Source organism: Gallus gallus, chromosome 2 (assembly GCF_016699485.2).
Source record: "Gallus gallus isolate bGalGal1 chromosome 2, bGalGal1.mat.broiler.GRCg7b, whole genome shotgun sequence".
NCBI classification, from domain to species: Eukaryota; Metazoa; Chordata; class Aves; order Galliformes; family Phasianidae; genus Gallus; species Gallus gallus.
The window spans coordinates 62,683,633-62,700,109 of record NC_052533.1 but is presented as its reverse complement, the minus strand read 5'-3'; the positions used below and the strand labels follow the sequence as shown (position 1 = coordinate 62,700,109).

General features: G+C 38.5%; 1 protein-coding gene across 1 annotated transcript in view; it reads left to right on the top strand.

The window, feature by feature from the left end:
• TMEM170B (transmembrane protein 170B) overlaps positions 1–16,477 on the top strand; it is a 21,946-nt gene extending 5,469 nt beyond the window's left edge. The window contains exons 2-3 of the mRNA XM_418945.8: positions 9,258–9,428; positions 13,981–16,477. Coding sequence (XP_418945.1) covers positions 9,258–9,428; positions 13,981–14,111 — 302 coding nt within the window. The 3' untranslated portion in view covers positions 14,112–16,477. The remainder of the gene's footprint in view (positions 1–9,257; positions 9,429–13,980) is intronic.

The following is a 16,477-nucleotide window of genomic DNA, read 5'->3' as shown; positions in this document are numbered from 1 at the left end:
ATAGGCATGGATGAACTGGCACCTGCTGGTCAAACTGGAGAGCAAGAAGAAAATGCACAGACAGTGGAAGCAGGGTCAGGTACCTTGGGCAGAGCATAGGGATGCTCCTATGCTGTGTAGGGATAAGGCCAGGAAGGCCAAGGCCCAACTGGAACTGGACTTGGCAAGGGGTGTAAAGAAGAAAAAGAAGGACTTCAAGAGGTACATCAACCGGAAAAGAGAAGTCCAAGAAAACAAGGTGTACTTCTCCTCCTACCCTGTGAGCAGTACAGGTAAGCTTGTAACAGCGGACAAGGAGAAGGCTGAGGAGCTCAATTTTTTTTTTCCCCTCAGTCTTCACATACCCCTTTAACACAAGGTGGGGACTTGGGGAGCAGTGTCCTTTCCACTGTAAGCAAATATCAGGTTTGTGACCAACTAAGGAATCTGTACATCTACAAGTCCATGGGTGCCAATGAGATGCATCTCAGCATCCTGAGGGAATGGACTGATGTAGTGATGAAGCCACTCTCAATGATATTTGCTAAGTCTCAGCAGTTAAGTGAAGTCTCTGGTGACTGGAAAAAAAGGCAATACTTTATCCTTTTTTAAGAAGGGTAGAAGGATGTCCCACGGAACTTCCAACTTGTCAGCCTCACCTCTGTGCTGGGGACGATCATGGAACAGATTCTCTTGGAAGCTGTGCTAAGGCATGTGGAAGAGAGGGAAGTGATACGGGAGAACCAGTATGGCTTTAACAAGGGCAAGTCCTGCCTGACAAACCTACTGGCCTTTTATGATTGTGGAGCTGCATCAATGGACAAGAGAAGAGCCACTGATGTTGTCTATGTGGACTTCAGTAGTGTCCTCTGTAACATCATTCTCTTCAGGATATGGATTTGATGGGTAGACTGCTTGATGGATGAGGAACTGGTTGCAAAATCATGCCCAGAGAGTAGTGGTCAATGGCTTGATGTCTGGATCAGTGCTGAGAAGTGTCTTGGGTCAGTACTGGGACTGAGGCTGTTTAAAATCTTCATCAGTGACATTAACAGTGGGATTGAGTGCACTCTCAGCAAGTTTATCGATGACACCAAGCTGTGTGGTGTGAGACAGGATGCCATCCAGAGAGACCTAGATAGGTTTGAGCAGTGGGTCCAAGTGAACACTGTAAACAAATCCAAGTGAAAGGTCTTGCACCTGGGTCATGGAAATCCCTACTGTCAGTACAAGCTGATGGAAGAAAGGATTGAATACAACCCTGCTGAAAAGAATTTGGGGGGTACCGGTAGGTGGTAAATGACACGAGCCCTCACAGCCCAAAAAGCCAACCACATTCTGGGCTGCATCCAGCAGGTCAAGGGAGATGATCCTGCCCATCTACTCTGTGTTTGTGTGACCTCACTTGAAGTACTGTGTCCAAATGTGGAGTTCTCAGTACAGGAGAGACAGACATGTTGGAGCACATCCAGAGAAGGGCCACAAACTTGTTCCAAGGGTTGGACACCTCCCTTGTGAGGACAGATTGAAAGATCTGATGTTCAGCCTGCAGAAGAGAAGGCACTGGGGAGAACTGAGAGCAGCCTTTCAATATCTAATGGAGGGCTATAAGAAAGAAAGGGTCAGACTCTTTAGCAAGGTGTGTTATGGTAGAATAAGGGGAAATTATTTTGAGCTAAAAGAGGGGAGACTTGTATTGGATATAAGGAAAAAAAATTACTATAAGGGTAGTGAAACACTGGAACAGGTTGCCCTGTTAGGTGCCCTGTCCCTGGAGACATTCAAGGTCAGGTTGGATGGAGCACTGAGCAACCTGATGTTGTTGCATACGTCCAGTTCCTTTGCAATGAACAGGCAGTAGGTGACCTTTAACAGTCCCTTCCAACTCAAATAATTCTAAGAATTACAAGTTATTCAAGCCCTGCTGCTTTTCTGGAAAATAATAATAATAATCCCACCCAGTGCAATCTGTGCAGTGAATCAGCTATTGTTGCTTGTAAGAATCTGGAGCTCGCTGCTAGGTAAAGCTAAATCATTGTTGCTACACCAGCAAAATACTCCACAGATTCTTTTGACAGTACGTTTTATTTTCAAGGCAGCAGCAATTGATCACGTCAGTCAGTTTATACCTCTTAAAGTATGAATCTTGAATGTAGGACGTATGTATCTGTTGTGTCAGCATGTTCTTAAAACACTATGGTTTAATTTTCTTATTTTTAGGCATCAAAACTACAAGGTCCTTTTTTGATCAAGCAAGATCTTGATCTTTGTGCTCAGAAGTGTACATTCTTTATTCCTCATGGAACCTCATAATATTATGCACAACCCATCCTTTGCTGTCTTCAGTGCATCTCTAGCACACTATTTATCTGAGGGCTGTCTCATCATACTTCTGGATTTGGATGATATTGGATTTTAGATAATCCCAAATTCTTCTGTGCACAAATGACTACGCACTAAATTCCCTTCTTTCAATCTGTTGCAATGAGAATGAGTTTCACTCTGGTTTGTGGAGCTTGAAGCCTCCTCCAATTTTCTTAAAAAAAAAAAAAAAAGTTGGCTTCTCTTTTCCCTGTTCATTCATGTTAAACAGTTTATAGAATCAGAGAATCATAGAATAGTTTCAATTCAATGGCACCTTTAAGAACATGTAATCCCAGCCTGCTGCTATAGGCAGGGACACCTCCCACTAGACCAGGCTGCTCAAAGCCCCATCCAGCTTGGTCTTGAATGCTTCTAGGGAGGGGCATCCACAACCTCTCTGGGCAACCATACAGCCATGTTCATCACTTGTCTAATTCATGAGCTAAAGTGTGTGTTGAGCTACTAAGCATGAAGAAGAAAAGAGAATAAGGAAGTAAAACTTTTCCTGTCTTTTCTTTGGAAACTGCTCAAAAGATACTTGTCCTATTTCAGGTTCTAGGACTGAGATGATATTCATAGACTCATTACAGTTACAGAATGGCTTGGCTTGAAAGGAACCTTAAAGATCATGTAGGTCCAGTTCCCCTTCCACAGGCAGTTACCACCTACTAAATCAGGTTACCCAGGGACCCATCCAACATGACCTGGCATACCTCCAGGGATGGGGCATCCACAGCTTCTCTGGGTAGCCTGTTTCAGCACCTCACTACCCTCTGAGTAAAAAATTTCCCCCAACATCTAATTGAAATCTTTTAGTTTAAAACCATTTCCCCCTTGTCTCATCACTTTCAGATCATATAAACAGTCAGTCTCCCCCCTGTTTATAAGCTCTTGGAAGGCTGTAAAGAGGTCTCCCTGGAGCCTTCTCTTCTCTAGGCTGAACAAGCCCAGCTCCCTCATCCTTTCTGTCTAGGAGAGGTGCCCCAGCCCTTTGATGATCTTTGTGGTCTCCTCTGGACCTGCTCCAAGAGCTCCATGTCTGTATTGTGCTGGGAGCCTGCCTGGATGCAGCGTTCCAAGTGGGGCCTTGTGAGGGTAGTGGGTTACAATTGCTTCTCTTGCCCTTCTGGCCATCCATCTTTTGATGCAGCCTGTGATACAGTTGGCCTCCTGGGTTTTAAGTTCACACTGCTGGTTCATGTCCAGCTTTTCATCTACTGGGATCTCCAAGTCCTTCTAGGTAGGGCTGCGCTAAAGGAGTTCTCCCAGTCTGCACTCATATCTGGGATTGCCCTGACCCAAGTGCAGCACCTTGCACTTAGCCTTGTTGAACCTCATTAGGTTCACACGGGCCCTCTTTTCAAGCTTGTCCAGGTCCCTTTGGATGGCATCCCTTGTTTCTGTTGTATCAACTGTACCACTCAGCTTGCAATTTTATTAAGGGTGCACTCCATCTCACTGTCTATATCATTGATAAAGATTTTAAAGAGCTACTGGTTTCAAAGCATACTCCTGGAGGGCACCACTCATCACTCACCTCCACATGGATATTCTAACAAAACAAAATTGTATTTTAAGAAAGTAGATGATATTTACTCAGAAATCTTAAAAAGAAAGAAAGAAAGAAAGAAAACGAATGAGATGATTTGCTAAATAAATAATAAATATGTAGTCTTTTACTAAATGTGTTGTCTGTAGCTGAAGGATAGGAAATGCATTAAATCAACTGATATGATTCTCTGAATTATAGGTATATTTTTAAACAGTAATCATGACACACATGATGTCTGAAAGGTGACTGATAAAAGGCTTATAAAAATTTATAGATGGTTCCTGTTCTGTATGCTGTGGTTTTTTTTTTTTTAATGACAAATATCTTGCTGAGTTTCATTGAGATTCAAGAGAAGTGGGACCTAGATGAAGATTAGAAAGGCTTTCTGTGAATTCTCAGTTTCTTCCATAACAGACTCTGAAATTCTACTGTCATATGAAGATTAGGTAAGCTGTTATCCCAGAAAATTTAAGTATTGATTATTCATTTTTCTTCATTTTGTATCAGGATATAATCATAGAATGGCCTGGGTTGAAAAGGTCCAAACTGACCTTTCAACCACCCTGCTATGTGCAGGGCTGCCAGCCAGTAGACCAGGCTGCCCAGAGCCATCTATTCTTTGCTAACACCAACTATTCAAAGAAGAAAACTCAGTGAAGTATCTTGGTACTGAGAGAGTTTCAACCACAAGATAAAGTAGCAGAGTTTTGCTTTGGTTTCTTTTTCTTTCTTCATTTGTAAAAATCTAGTTCTTGTTGCAGCAGGAGATTGTTTACTAAGAGTTGTGTGAGGGTAGGGGAAGAGGAAAAACCATCTACTCTCTGCTCATTACTGTCTAATCAGCTATTTCCATTTAACAAATTGAGCCATAAGTTGGTGGATAGTGGGTAAGCTAGAGTATGTGTACTTGGAGTTGCACACAAACTCCAGAGAGAGATTCTGTAAGTAATTCCACCTACTCAGAGGGTGAAAGACACTTAACCTCAAATGCTCGCTGTGTCCCTCATTTTGCTACTGACATTTACAACTCAGAGCATTACAAGCTGGTGCTCCTAACCTGTTTCTTCATACCTGTCATTTCCACCATCCGTGTCTTCTTCCTAAATGAACTCCTGTTTATGTTTTTCATCATATGCATATGATGGCTTCTGACCTCTACCCGCTTCCCCTCCAACTGCTGTGAGGTGAATGCCTACACGTTTTAGCATCTGTAGTCAGTCTGGCAAAAATAGAAGATGTTAAGAATGATATATAGTGAAGAGGTATTGGGATAGTGCTGATGTATGTAACGCTACCTGCATTTCTTGCTTTGCTGACTTTACAACAATATTGAGTTGAAAACCTAAGCCTCTATGAAGTTATGGTCTATAACTGGGTTCTTTAAACACTACAGCTGCATTTGTGGGGAGCAAGAAATACTTCTGGATGTTCTCTAATTTCCTTTTGAATGCATATGATATATATGTTGGTTTAAGGAATAGGGGAAAAAGGTGTGTGCCAAAGGACTCCATTTGATGTTCCTTTACCCATCAGGACATTTGGGGCTGGTTCTATTCCAGTGTCTCCTGCCCTAAATATAAAATGCAGCATGATACTAATTTTCCTCGAGGCTAATTTGGAGTTTAAGATCAAAGTAGTTGACCACTATGCAGTTATTTTGTTGTGTAAAGAGTTTCTAAATATTATTGGATTCTTAGTTAGAGGAGAGTAGTTAACCCATTCATAATCTTATTTTATTCTAAGAATAAAGTTCCCACAAGTCTTCCTATGACGGGGAAATCAATTCTGTTTTCTACCTGGTGAAAGGTTCGGCAATGACCACAAACACTAATTTCCTATGGGACACTGCAGTGCCTAGTAAGCCCTGCTGGAATTGCAGGGATGATGATGACTAACTAAATCAGATCCCAGCAGGAAGCTGGGCAGTTCCAGTCCAAGCTCTTCAGCTACCATGACATATTAAGAGAAAACAAGTGCAGAATTCACTGTACTGGGACTGCCCATCAGATTTGCAATGGCAGTACTAACAGCTTTACTTCTCTACAGACCGTTCTTACATACTAATCATTAACTTCTAATTGACTGGCTACTTAACAGGCTGTCATAATCTCAGATCCCTTCACAGCTAAAATAACTACCAGTCTTCTGTTCTTGGGTTTTAAGTTAAACATTTATCTCATTTTCATGCAAGTTTATGAAATTGATGCTACCTGAATTCAGTATCCCACAGTAGTATATATTCTAGAAGTTTTTAGTTAGATTGTAGAACTGATGGGATAACTTTCATCAATAGACCGTTGTCATACCCACAGAATGTTTGGGAATCTTATGGCATACAGAAGCTGGCAGTTGTAATGTAACACTGCATAAGAACCAAGCTGCTGCTTCACCTGTGGATTTGAAATGCCTACTCTAAGTCCATCAGTGTGGTGTCAGGTTTTTTTGACCCTAAAAACATTGTAAGTTGTTCTCACTTTTCCCAGGTAAAAGTTTCACCTCTTGCATTCATCTTAGTCTAGAAAAATGAAAGCTTGAGACAAAAACCTTGTCAAGACACTGTTCTGACAACACAAGTTTCTCTCTCACTTGGAGTATTTTGTGTATCAAGATGATCTGATTTAAAGTTTATGATACAGAAATTGTGTAGCTGACTTGATTGCAGGGAAGAGTGCTGCGTCCAGAAAACAAGTAGCATCTCTGCTACAGTATTTACTGGTAAACATAGCAAAGCCTCCTCTTATGTGTAAGAACAAGTTAGTTTTGAAACGATGTATTCAACATTGAACTGACCTTCCAGCAGTTTAGTTTTCTTTTCTCTAAGTAGTCTGGCAGATGGCTCAACCACATTGTCACGGAGGACTGAAGTGTAAGATCTAAGATGTTCGAGTACCTTCTAGGACTGAAGGTTTTCAGATCTCAGCATCTACAAGCTTGGAAATGCTTACTCCTGGCTGCTAAACAATTTCTTAATTCCTATACTAAAGTGCTTTTCTGTTCTTTGTGGTTATTCAAATGGTAACGTAGAATATAAAGCTTGCATTTTTCACTACTGCTTCGGGCAAAGCAGTGTAGGCTTGAGGACCTGCTTGTTCTATTGCTAAACTATAGTCTGCTTAGTCCATACTAACAATCTACTAACAGTCCACTCTTGCTCCTACTGTGGGACAGGAGCTTAGCTTTCATCATTTTGATAGAATACTGTTTCAAGCCATTGGGAGTCTGATTTGTGATGCCTTTCGTAATATCTTTCTATGAAAGGGTCTTCCCAGTAAAAGGGTTTAACTCTTCTGATGCAACCTATAAGAATGGAGGAGGTTCGCTCCCTTGGGCAAAAATGATTCAGTGTTCCTTTCAGACAGGATTTTCTTGCCAAAATTGTATGCAATTTACATCTGTAGGAAAGTGAACTTTTTCCCTCTCTTAATTCATATTTACTGTAAATGCAAGTAGGATTGCAAGATTTCCTATTGACAGATCCTCTGGTTAATCTCCTTGCTTATTTGCTGCTACTAGGAGGAAAACAAAGCAAAAAAATGATGGGAATGCCAAAGCTGTGCTAATTACAATGAGGCCTGTTAGGACTGCAAGAGAAGTTCCTCTCCTAAGCTATCTGTGCCCATGGCAGATTAGATCAGCAATTACTCTGTCTTTCTCAAACGTAATGTAGTGGAAATGCTAAGTCATGGCTGGAACCAGTGATTGAGCACCTGGTGAGAAGGCAGGGCCAACCCAGGGGAGCTCAGGTGCAAGTAATGCACCTGAGTGAGTGGAAAGGGTGGAGTCAGGTAGCTCTTTGCAGACCTCATTTAAGGGCTGGCAGTGGTGGTAAGAGTACCTCATCTGGTGATCCCTGCCTATCTGAGGACCTTACAGGCCTTCTGAAGGTAAGCAGTTTCTTTCTCGTATTTCTGCACCTACTGCTGTCACATCTAAGCTGATCCTCAGTCACTGTTGCCTGGGATCTTGCTTCTCTGATGTCTATTTGTGTTATACCTAGTAAAGGGGTTTGTCATATACTTGTAGACTGATGTGGCACTCTTACCACTGTTCTATCACTTCTGAGAGTGAGGCATTTACTACAGGAGTGCTGTGGTCCTTATCCTCCTGCAAAAATTTTTGCGATCCAATTTGGGGCTGAAGGTAAAGGGGCAGAGGGCTTTGATAGAGCTGTTTAGTACCACCCTTAGTATGTGTGTGTATGTGTATCCAATCACTTGGGAAGATAATTTGCACCTTGAGCAACAGGTGTTAGTATTAACTGTATGTATATTTACTAGCCATTTTCCTTGCTCCTCTCTTAAAGGGGTCTTTTGGTTATCCTCAAAGGACTGTGGTTGGTGTGTAGCAACTATTCTTTCTCAGCATCTTTTTACAATATGCTTTGTTTAATGTGATGTGTTGATGTATTTTTTGAATTAGCTACTTGGGTCATATTTCTGCTCAAATGGCTGAGGTGTGTCAAGCTGCAATAATACAGGGTCACCTGATAAATAGCATCCTGCTGTTGTAAGGAAACTTCTTTTAGGGGGAATTGCAGCAGAAACTCTAAATGTGAAATGATGTGAACTGTGAAAATGTCTACCAGCTTGCTAGATTTTGTGATAGGGACACGGAGGATCATCAGCATAGTTGATGTTTATTTTAAACATGGATACGCTTAGGAATTCAGTTCTTGTATTTTCTTACTCTTTTGAATTATCATGTTTTTAGAACGTTATCACCAAATGAGCAAGCTTCTTTGATTTCTACGTAGATTCATTGATGTTTTCTATTCTTTTCTTTGAAAGTAATGATGATGTCTAACACTTTTAGAAATACTTGTGCTCTGCCAGTTCTCATGATCTCCTGTCCTTACTCAGTAATTTACATAATGGTGGCTACTTGTTTCTTTAAGGTTCTGTGCTAAGTAATTAGAATAAAGCAGATGTGCTAAAAATTCTTGTTTAAAAAAGTGTTATTTCTAAAAGATGGTTCTTTTTCCTGGTTCATTTCTTTTCAGACAGAATTTCATCCTGCGGTTGTAAATTCTTCCTGAGATATTGTAACTACAATTAATGAGTACAGAAACCATTGAAAGAATGATGGTCTATGCTAATTAGATCTATTACTACAAATACTGTACTAGAACTCTTTTCCTGTTGTTTTTTGTTATTTTTAAATCACAATAGCACTGTTCCTTTAAGTTAAACTGCTGAAAGAGTATGGTGTCTTGATCATATGCTGGTGTTTTCATGTTAACTCCTTTCAAGACTGAAATCATTGTTGCATTTCTTCTACTATTGATTATATGCAATGTTTCTAAATCTTTTATCGTGTTATTGCCTGAGAAATATTAATCTTTTATCTGACTGCTTTCTTTCAGAAATGTGGTACTGGGTTTTCCTCTGGGCTCTCTTCTCCTCTCTCTTTGTCCATGGTGCTGTGGGAGTATTAATGTTTGTGATGCTGCAGAGGCATAGGCAGGGGAGGCTGATCTCTGTCATTGTGGTCAGCATTGGATTTCTGGGTTCTGTAACTGGAGCAATGATAACCAGTAAGTCTATCTTTTGTGTTTTTACTTATTTACATCTAAAATTAAAAATATATTAAAACAAATTTTCTCTTAATGATTTGGTAATTACTTATTAAGGATTTTGCCTTAATTGTGTAACAATTCTGATGAATATGATGGCTAAGTTGTTCTTCCTATTATGTAAAGATGAAACAATTCCAGAATTTTTAGCAGATGGTTATCTTACTCTTTCATTTTGTCTGCTTTGTGTACCAAGCAATTCAAATATCTATGGTCAACAAGTAATCTCATTTGAAGATCGGAATTTGCAGTCCTGTCCTATTGTAGTTGTTGCCAAAATTGGCAACAAAGTTTTTTAATCAAATTCACCTATCAGTACCCTTAAAGCCTTCCAGTTTCTTTTAGAAATGAGGCTCCATTTCCATTGACTTCAGGACTGGCTTCCTACTCTCTTTCTTTCATATTGTATCTCAAAAGGATATTACTCTTTTAAAGGAAGTAGAGGTGCTACTAGTGGCTTTTTTATTCTGTGTTTTTAATGAGCATATAGCAATCTGAACTATGCATGCCACTCAGAACAGACCAAATAATTGTGTTTGGCTCAAGGATTTGAAAGACCTTTGCAGTCTTCCGTTGTTGTCAAATTGATATTTTTCTAATTTATTTGGGATAAGGAATGATGACAGTAGTTGTCATCCCTGCTGTTCTTCCCCTCAAAAAAAAAATAAAAGCAAGTGAGCTATGTGTGCTATTAACTTAGGTACAGTGCTCTTTGACAAGAGCATCAGTTACAGCATTTCTAATGGCGTTATTCCAAAGTCAACAACTTGAGAAATATTTTACACTTTTTATTTCTTTGTACTGGGGGATCAGTGTCTTATCTGTAGATACATTTTTCTGTTAAAGCGGTGTGCTGCAAGATGAGTAAGTACGAGGTTCATAGAGCTATAGTTAGAAGTACTACTTTGATCTAGCTTATAAATGGTCTGTAGTATCTTTCCCAAATAGGCAAGAGAACATTGAGTTTTCTGTTTGGGGTGGGCAGTGGGAAAGAGAATATTATTTCTATAGGAAATACACTTGTACATACTGTCTGAAACAGTGCTGGAAATACGGAGTTCTCAGCACTGCAATCAGTGGATTGAATGGTGTCTGTAATAACTTGAACAGTAGTTTCTGTCCAGACATCTTTAGTGTTATTGACAAGGTGGTCTAACTTGAAAGGGAGCAGAGCCTTTGAAGGTAAGGAACTGTAAGTCTAGAGACCACCATAGAGCCTTAGGCTGTGGGGAAATAACTCTTCCCTGTGTCTTTGAGCTGTATAGATTATCGGAATAGGGGTAACACTTCAGCTTTAGATGCTCATGGTAGTTTTGTAGAAGATTTTCTTATGCTTTTTTAGGCTGGAAGTTCTTATTAGCTATTAATTTTAAAATTTGATTAAAATTACAAACTTTAAGAAACGCGTCCTTGGGACTTGCTTCAGAATTATGTTTTAATGATGTTTTAATTGCTGTTTGTTTCCCAGCCTGACATTTTGTTTAACAACATTTGGGTTTTTTTTCTTTCTGAGGTGAGGCATGTGGAACCAATTGATACCTTAAATTGCACGTTATGCTGATATTGAATGGTCCTGTGTTTAAAATGGCATGGCCCTGTTATTAGGTCAGCTGCACGAGCGCTTTGGAAGAACAAAAGATAGGAAATGTAATGCTGAATATCCGAGCAGAAGTGGGGAAGTCTCAGTGTTTCTGATGTGAATTTACTTTGCCTCTTTTATCAATGCATGAAAAGAGGAGCAACGCAGTTGTGTTTTTTGATATCCAAATTTACACATCAAAATGTTTGAGTAAGCAGCACCGTTTGTGTGTAAATAATGCATTTCGCCAGGGAATTTCTCTGAGCTTACACTGTAGACTTATGTTATTCTCATTGGTTTTACACAGAGAGATGAAACTGGATTAGCCAGAAATGCCAAGGTATCTTCATTTCTGGACAGCTCTGGGTTATTTCATGCTAGAAGAAATTCTGTGGGGAGCTTCTGAAGACAAAATATTAAAAAGGGATTTTTAACTGCTGCTGTATAGCAAAGTAGAATATAAACAAGTATTGAGCCTTTTGGATAGGGCCGGTCTTGCTTTTAAGAGATGGAAATGGCAAACCAACTTCCATTTCCATTTGTATTTCCAGTCTTTTGCATTATTTGTGTAGACAAATGTCATATAACCTGTTAAATGGTACAAGTTTAGAATCATAGAATGGCCTGGGTTGAAAAGGACCACAATGACCATCTCGTTTCAACCCCCTGCTATGTGCAGGGTTGCCAACAGCCAGACCAGGCTGCCCAGAGCCACATCCAGCCTGGCCTTGAATGCCTCCAGGGATGGGGCATCCACAACCTCCTTGGGCAACCTGTTCCAGTGCGTCACCACCTTCTGTTTAATTTTGTTCATGATAGATCTTCAGAACTTAAGTATTTTTGAGGTCTTTTACCAACATATAGCAATGTGTTTAAAAACAGCAGAACAAAACCAATAACCAGAGTGAGTTGTGGTGCTGCTGTCAAAAACAGCCTCAGGAACAGTTAAATATCAGTTTGAGGCAAGGATTTTTAGTTGTACTTTATTCCAGAGGGTTTATTCTTTCTCCTCCCCCTAACATACATGCTCTTTTTTGGTGACGTTCTCATTTCCCTCAGTGGCAAGCTATTGTAATATCCTTTGGCTCTATACTAGTTGTGCTGGGTTTTTACAGCTTGTATTGCATGCTGTAATCTAAAAAACAAGAATACATGATTATCAAAGCACAAGACTACTTGTTTTTGTTACTGATGTTTTTCCCAGAATATCTCAATGCTTTCTTAAGAAGCCAGACACTGCTGTTATTGGCATATGGTAATTTGGTGCTACTGGTTAATAAATATTACTAACTTGAATTCACTTTGGGAGTTCAATCACCTGAATAACTTTAATGCCAGTACTGGGCTCATTGTCAAGGATCTCTTTCAGTTTTTGACAGTTGATAGTCGGGACAAATGGAAAAGCTAATGCAGGGTGGCTAAGTGAAATAACATAAGGCTAGCATTTTCATTAGTTACTTCTGCACAAAATGTGTTTCACAGGTAGTTTTTTAAAGAAACAATGAGTAGTGAATACTAGTCTTCCTAAAACATTTGTAAAAATGAAGTTTGTTTTTTTTTTTTGTCAGATGATATCTTAGAAAACCTGTTGGGACTTACTTCCATATCACAGATGGATTTTGGATCACTTCTGCAGACTCTTCCCTGTAGTGAATAAACAAGAAGAGAATTCCCACTGTAACTCCTGCCATTTATTTCAAAATCTGTGGCAGCTTTTCAGTTTCCTTTGAGTTGGAAAGGGCCTTTGTGTACTTTCAAATACAGTTCAGTTAAATGCTTTCAGATCTCACATACAAAAGGTCTATAATTGAAAAATTCAGTGTTTTCTTTAGGCAAGGGAAGTAAGCACTCTACAGCAAACACTAGGTGAGAAAATACTAAAAAACAAACCAAAAAGCTGAAGATAAATTTGAGGTATGGATTGAGTTATATTTTTACCTACAGACACAGCTGTATACAAGCTTCTTTCTCTATTTTGCACAAACATTTCTGTATCCTTACACCGAGAATTAATTTGAGAAGAAAGTGTTACTTATTAGCGTGATATTTTTTTTTGAAAGATGGATGCAGAGATTTTCTTTCTTAGGCTCTTATTTCAAGTCAGCACAACCATTAATTTGCTCTGTGGCTTTTATTCTTTAAATGCACGTGAATAATTCACCGTATGAAATACAGTAGGAGGGAGTTAAGAGCAAGTGACTTGTTTTCAGTGCAGTGTTTTGTTGCTGGTTAATCCTTGGTCATTTGGTGTCATATTTCAAAGGAGAATTTGCACACAACTGTACAGGAGGAATGGGTTCTTAATTTTATATAACTGAAAATCTAATGATATTGGTTAGAGACTTCTCCCCATACACATTCGTGAATTACAACGTACGACATCTTGATCTTTTTTCATGTTTTGCTTGATTTGCCGAACAACTGTTAACTGTTTAGTAGTTTAATTCATAGCTAATTAGCGCAGTATGACCTGATTGTTTTACTGAAATACTGAATGAAACTGATAGAAATGTGGATTTTTCTTCGTCAGTTTGTAGGCATTCACAGTCTTAATGTTATCACCTTCTCCCTGTCTGTACGAAGACAATTAAATCACAATTTGGACTTTATGAATTCTAGATGCATATTTTAGAGGGTTTTTGGTTTTGTTTTTGTTTTTTTTTTGCTAATTCTTCAAATTAGCAGAAGGGGAGAAATGAACTTGAAAGCTTGTGTTGGAACAGTTAATCTGGTTCATTTGGGAAAATTATCCCTGAAGGCCTTTGATGAAACTAGAAAAAGTCAAGCAAGGCTAAATAATTGCATTATATCATGAAGTAATTCAGTGTTTGGTAATATTCTAGCTAATGCATAAATACAGTAAAACATTTGTCATATATTTCAGCCTTAGTTTTACTTCTGTAATTTGACTGTTTTTTTTCTTGTGATTCTTAGGTGCTGCAGTAGCTGGAATTTACAGAGTAGCAGGAAAGAATATGGCTCCCTTAGAAGCTCTTGTCTTTGGTGTTGGACAGACAGTGCTGACATTAATTATATCATTTTCAAGGATTCTTGCAACGCTTTGAGACTTGCATAAAAATAATGTCAACTAGCCTAAAAAAATCTCTAATCGGAAGAGAAGCTTCCTGAAAGTGGATTCATCAGTTATGAATGTGAATTCTAGCGCAAGAGAAAGGAAGCTATGAGGAACAAGCACTACATATCTAGAGGTTCAGTTAAATGAACAGACTGTCCTCTAGTGTCTGAACTGTTGTACTTCTGCACTGCGCCTTATGTGCCTCAGTCAAAGGCAAGGTGCAATCCTTGTGCACAACGTTGAGATGAAGCACCTTGAGTAGCTGCCAGTCAGGTTATGCTTGGTAATGGGATCATTGTTCTTATCAGTGTTTTAATAAAATAAAGGGACGCTCCTGAGAATTGCTGCATGTGCCAAACTTGGAGTTCAATTCTTAATTATCGATTGGATAAGCTTTTTGAAATTGTAGTTATAGAAGAATGCTGTGGATATACACTGATCTCAAGTGGAATAGTAAGATAACTAATTTTTGTACTAACAGAATATTTCTTTGAGTATTCTTATTCAGCACTGAACACAGCACTTGGGTTTGATTCAAACTGCAGATAAATATGGATGGGATTTAAGAACTACAACTAGAGCATCCCTGTTGCAATTGCCACAATCTTAGGATGACTTATGGCAATTTTTTTGAAGATAAGCACATTGTTGCTTCCTGCTCTTGACTCTTCAGACATCAATAGTTTAAGGAGACACTGTGAGAGAGGTACAATTTGTTGTATATGCATCATAAAATGATGTTTTCCTTAGAATTATTCTGTCTTAAAATTACAGATGGTTACCAGCCCTTCTGAAAACCCTAGAAAGGCTACCTGCTGCAAGTAAGCTCCCTTTATTTGCTTAAGTGCTGGTAGGACTCTTAACCCTACACTTTTTTTTTTTTAAAGAACAGGCACATGTAACACAGGCTTTAAGAAAGTTCACCTATGATACAAATGGAAAGGAATAAAGAAAAGATATACCAGTTTTCTACAGAACAAAGGCATTTGTTTAATAAAATAGTTATCTTACTTCAAAAGTTTGGAAGCAGGGCAGCACTGATGTATTTACTACCTTGTTTCTGAACGCTTTGTATTCTTGGAAAGGTTAAGATACCTGGAAATTTCAATTACGTAGCTTTCAGTAGATTTTTTTGTGCTTTTCTAGTTTAAAAGGAGCAGTAGTGTTGTGCATGTGAGATGTCTTAAATGTGAATGTTTGGAGTGAATAGAAATTTTAATGCTATTTATGAAGTGCAAAATTTAAAGGGCACGATGTTCTGTGTGAGGAATAAGACATCTTTTACATCTTTATTCAACTGGATATTTTTCAGGAGTTGGTTATTAATGCTGACAGGAAGAGTAAATTGCCCAAAGGTTTTGCTGTTAAGATGTCAAAGAGACTCTTGGAACTGTTGATATCGTTGGCATCTGCTGTACAGCTAAAAGAATATGGTTCAAATGCCAGTTACAATCAAAATGCATTGCTTAGTGCTTCAAAATATTACAGTGAATTTACTTACTTGCCATTATTTTCCTCCACATAAGCTGTTGAGCTTTTTTACATGCTGAGGATGCTAATAATTCTTTTGTTTAGAAGTATTGTCAGATTTGTTTTGTTGGTTTTTTTGGAAACAAAAATGTACAAAGTTACAGGCTATGAAGGGAACAAGATAAAATAGAGATTTCTAAATGTTTTTAATGTACTTTGGCTTTGAATTGCTTTAATATGTGGCTGAATGCATATATTCTCATTACTTTGAATGTGCTCGACTTATTTTTCATGGTTTAATTTTTTTTTTTTTACTTTCTGCTGGTAGTTTTTGAGATAACAATCATTGCACTTTAGACAATTAAATTGTTGCATCTGTAAAAAGGCAATTTAAACTTCTCCCCATTGTTTTATGATATGGGAACAAACGGTTTCAGGTATCTAAATCTAATGGAATAATAAAAAATTGAACATATTTCTCCTAATGTGCCTTGCTATATGTATTTTTTTAGGGGAGAAGATTAAAAAGGTTCTCTTCGTTCTTGTTCTATTTTTGGTATTATGAATGATTTAGTTATTTGATATAATGTTTTATTCAACAGACATTAAAACATTTGTTTGACAACTTGGACATATTTGTCTAGATCAAAACCAACTCTCTCACAAAGCATTGTATTCAGTAGCTTAAATTGTCTTATGATATTACCTCACCCTTAACTTCTTCCTTCACACTTTCTAAAGTTCATTGAGCATCTCAGTTCTTATTTATTATGTGGGATTATTGTGGTATTGCTGTTCAAGGACTTGTTGTCTTTCACCACTTTAAACTGTCAGACTACTGCTAACATGAGCAATGTATGTAACTAATAAAACTTTATTGATTAA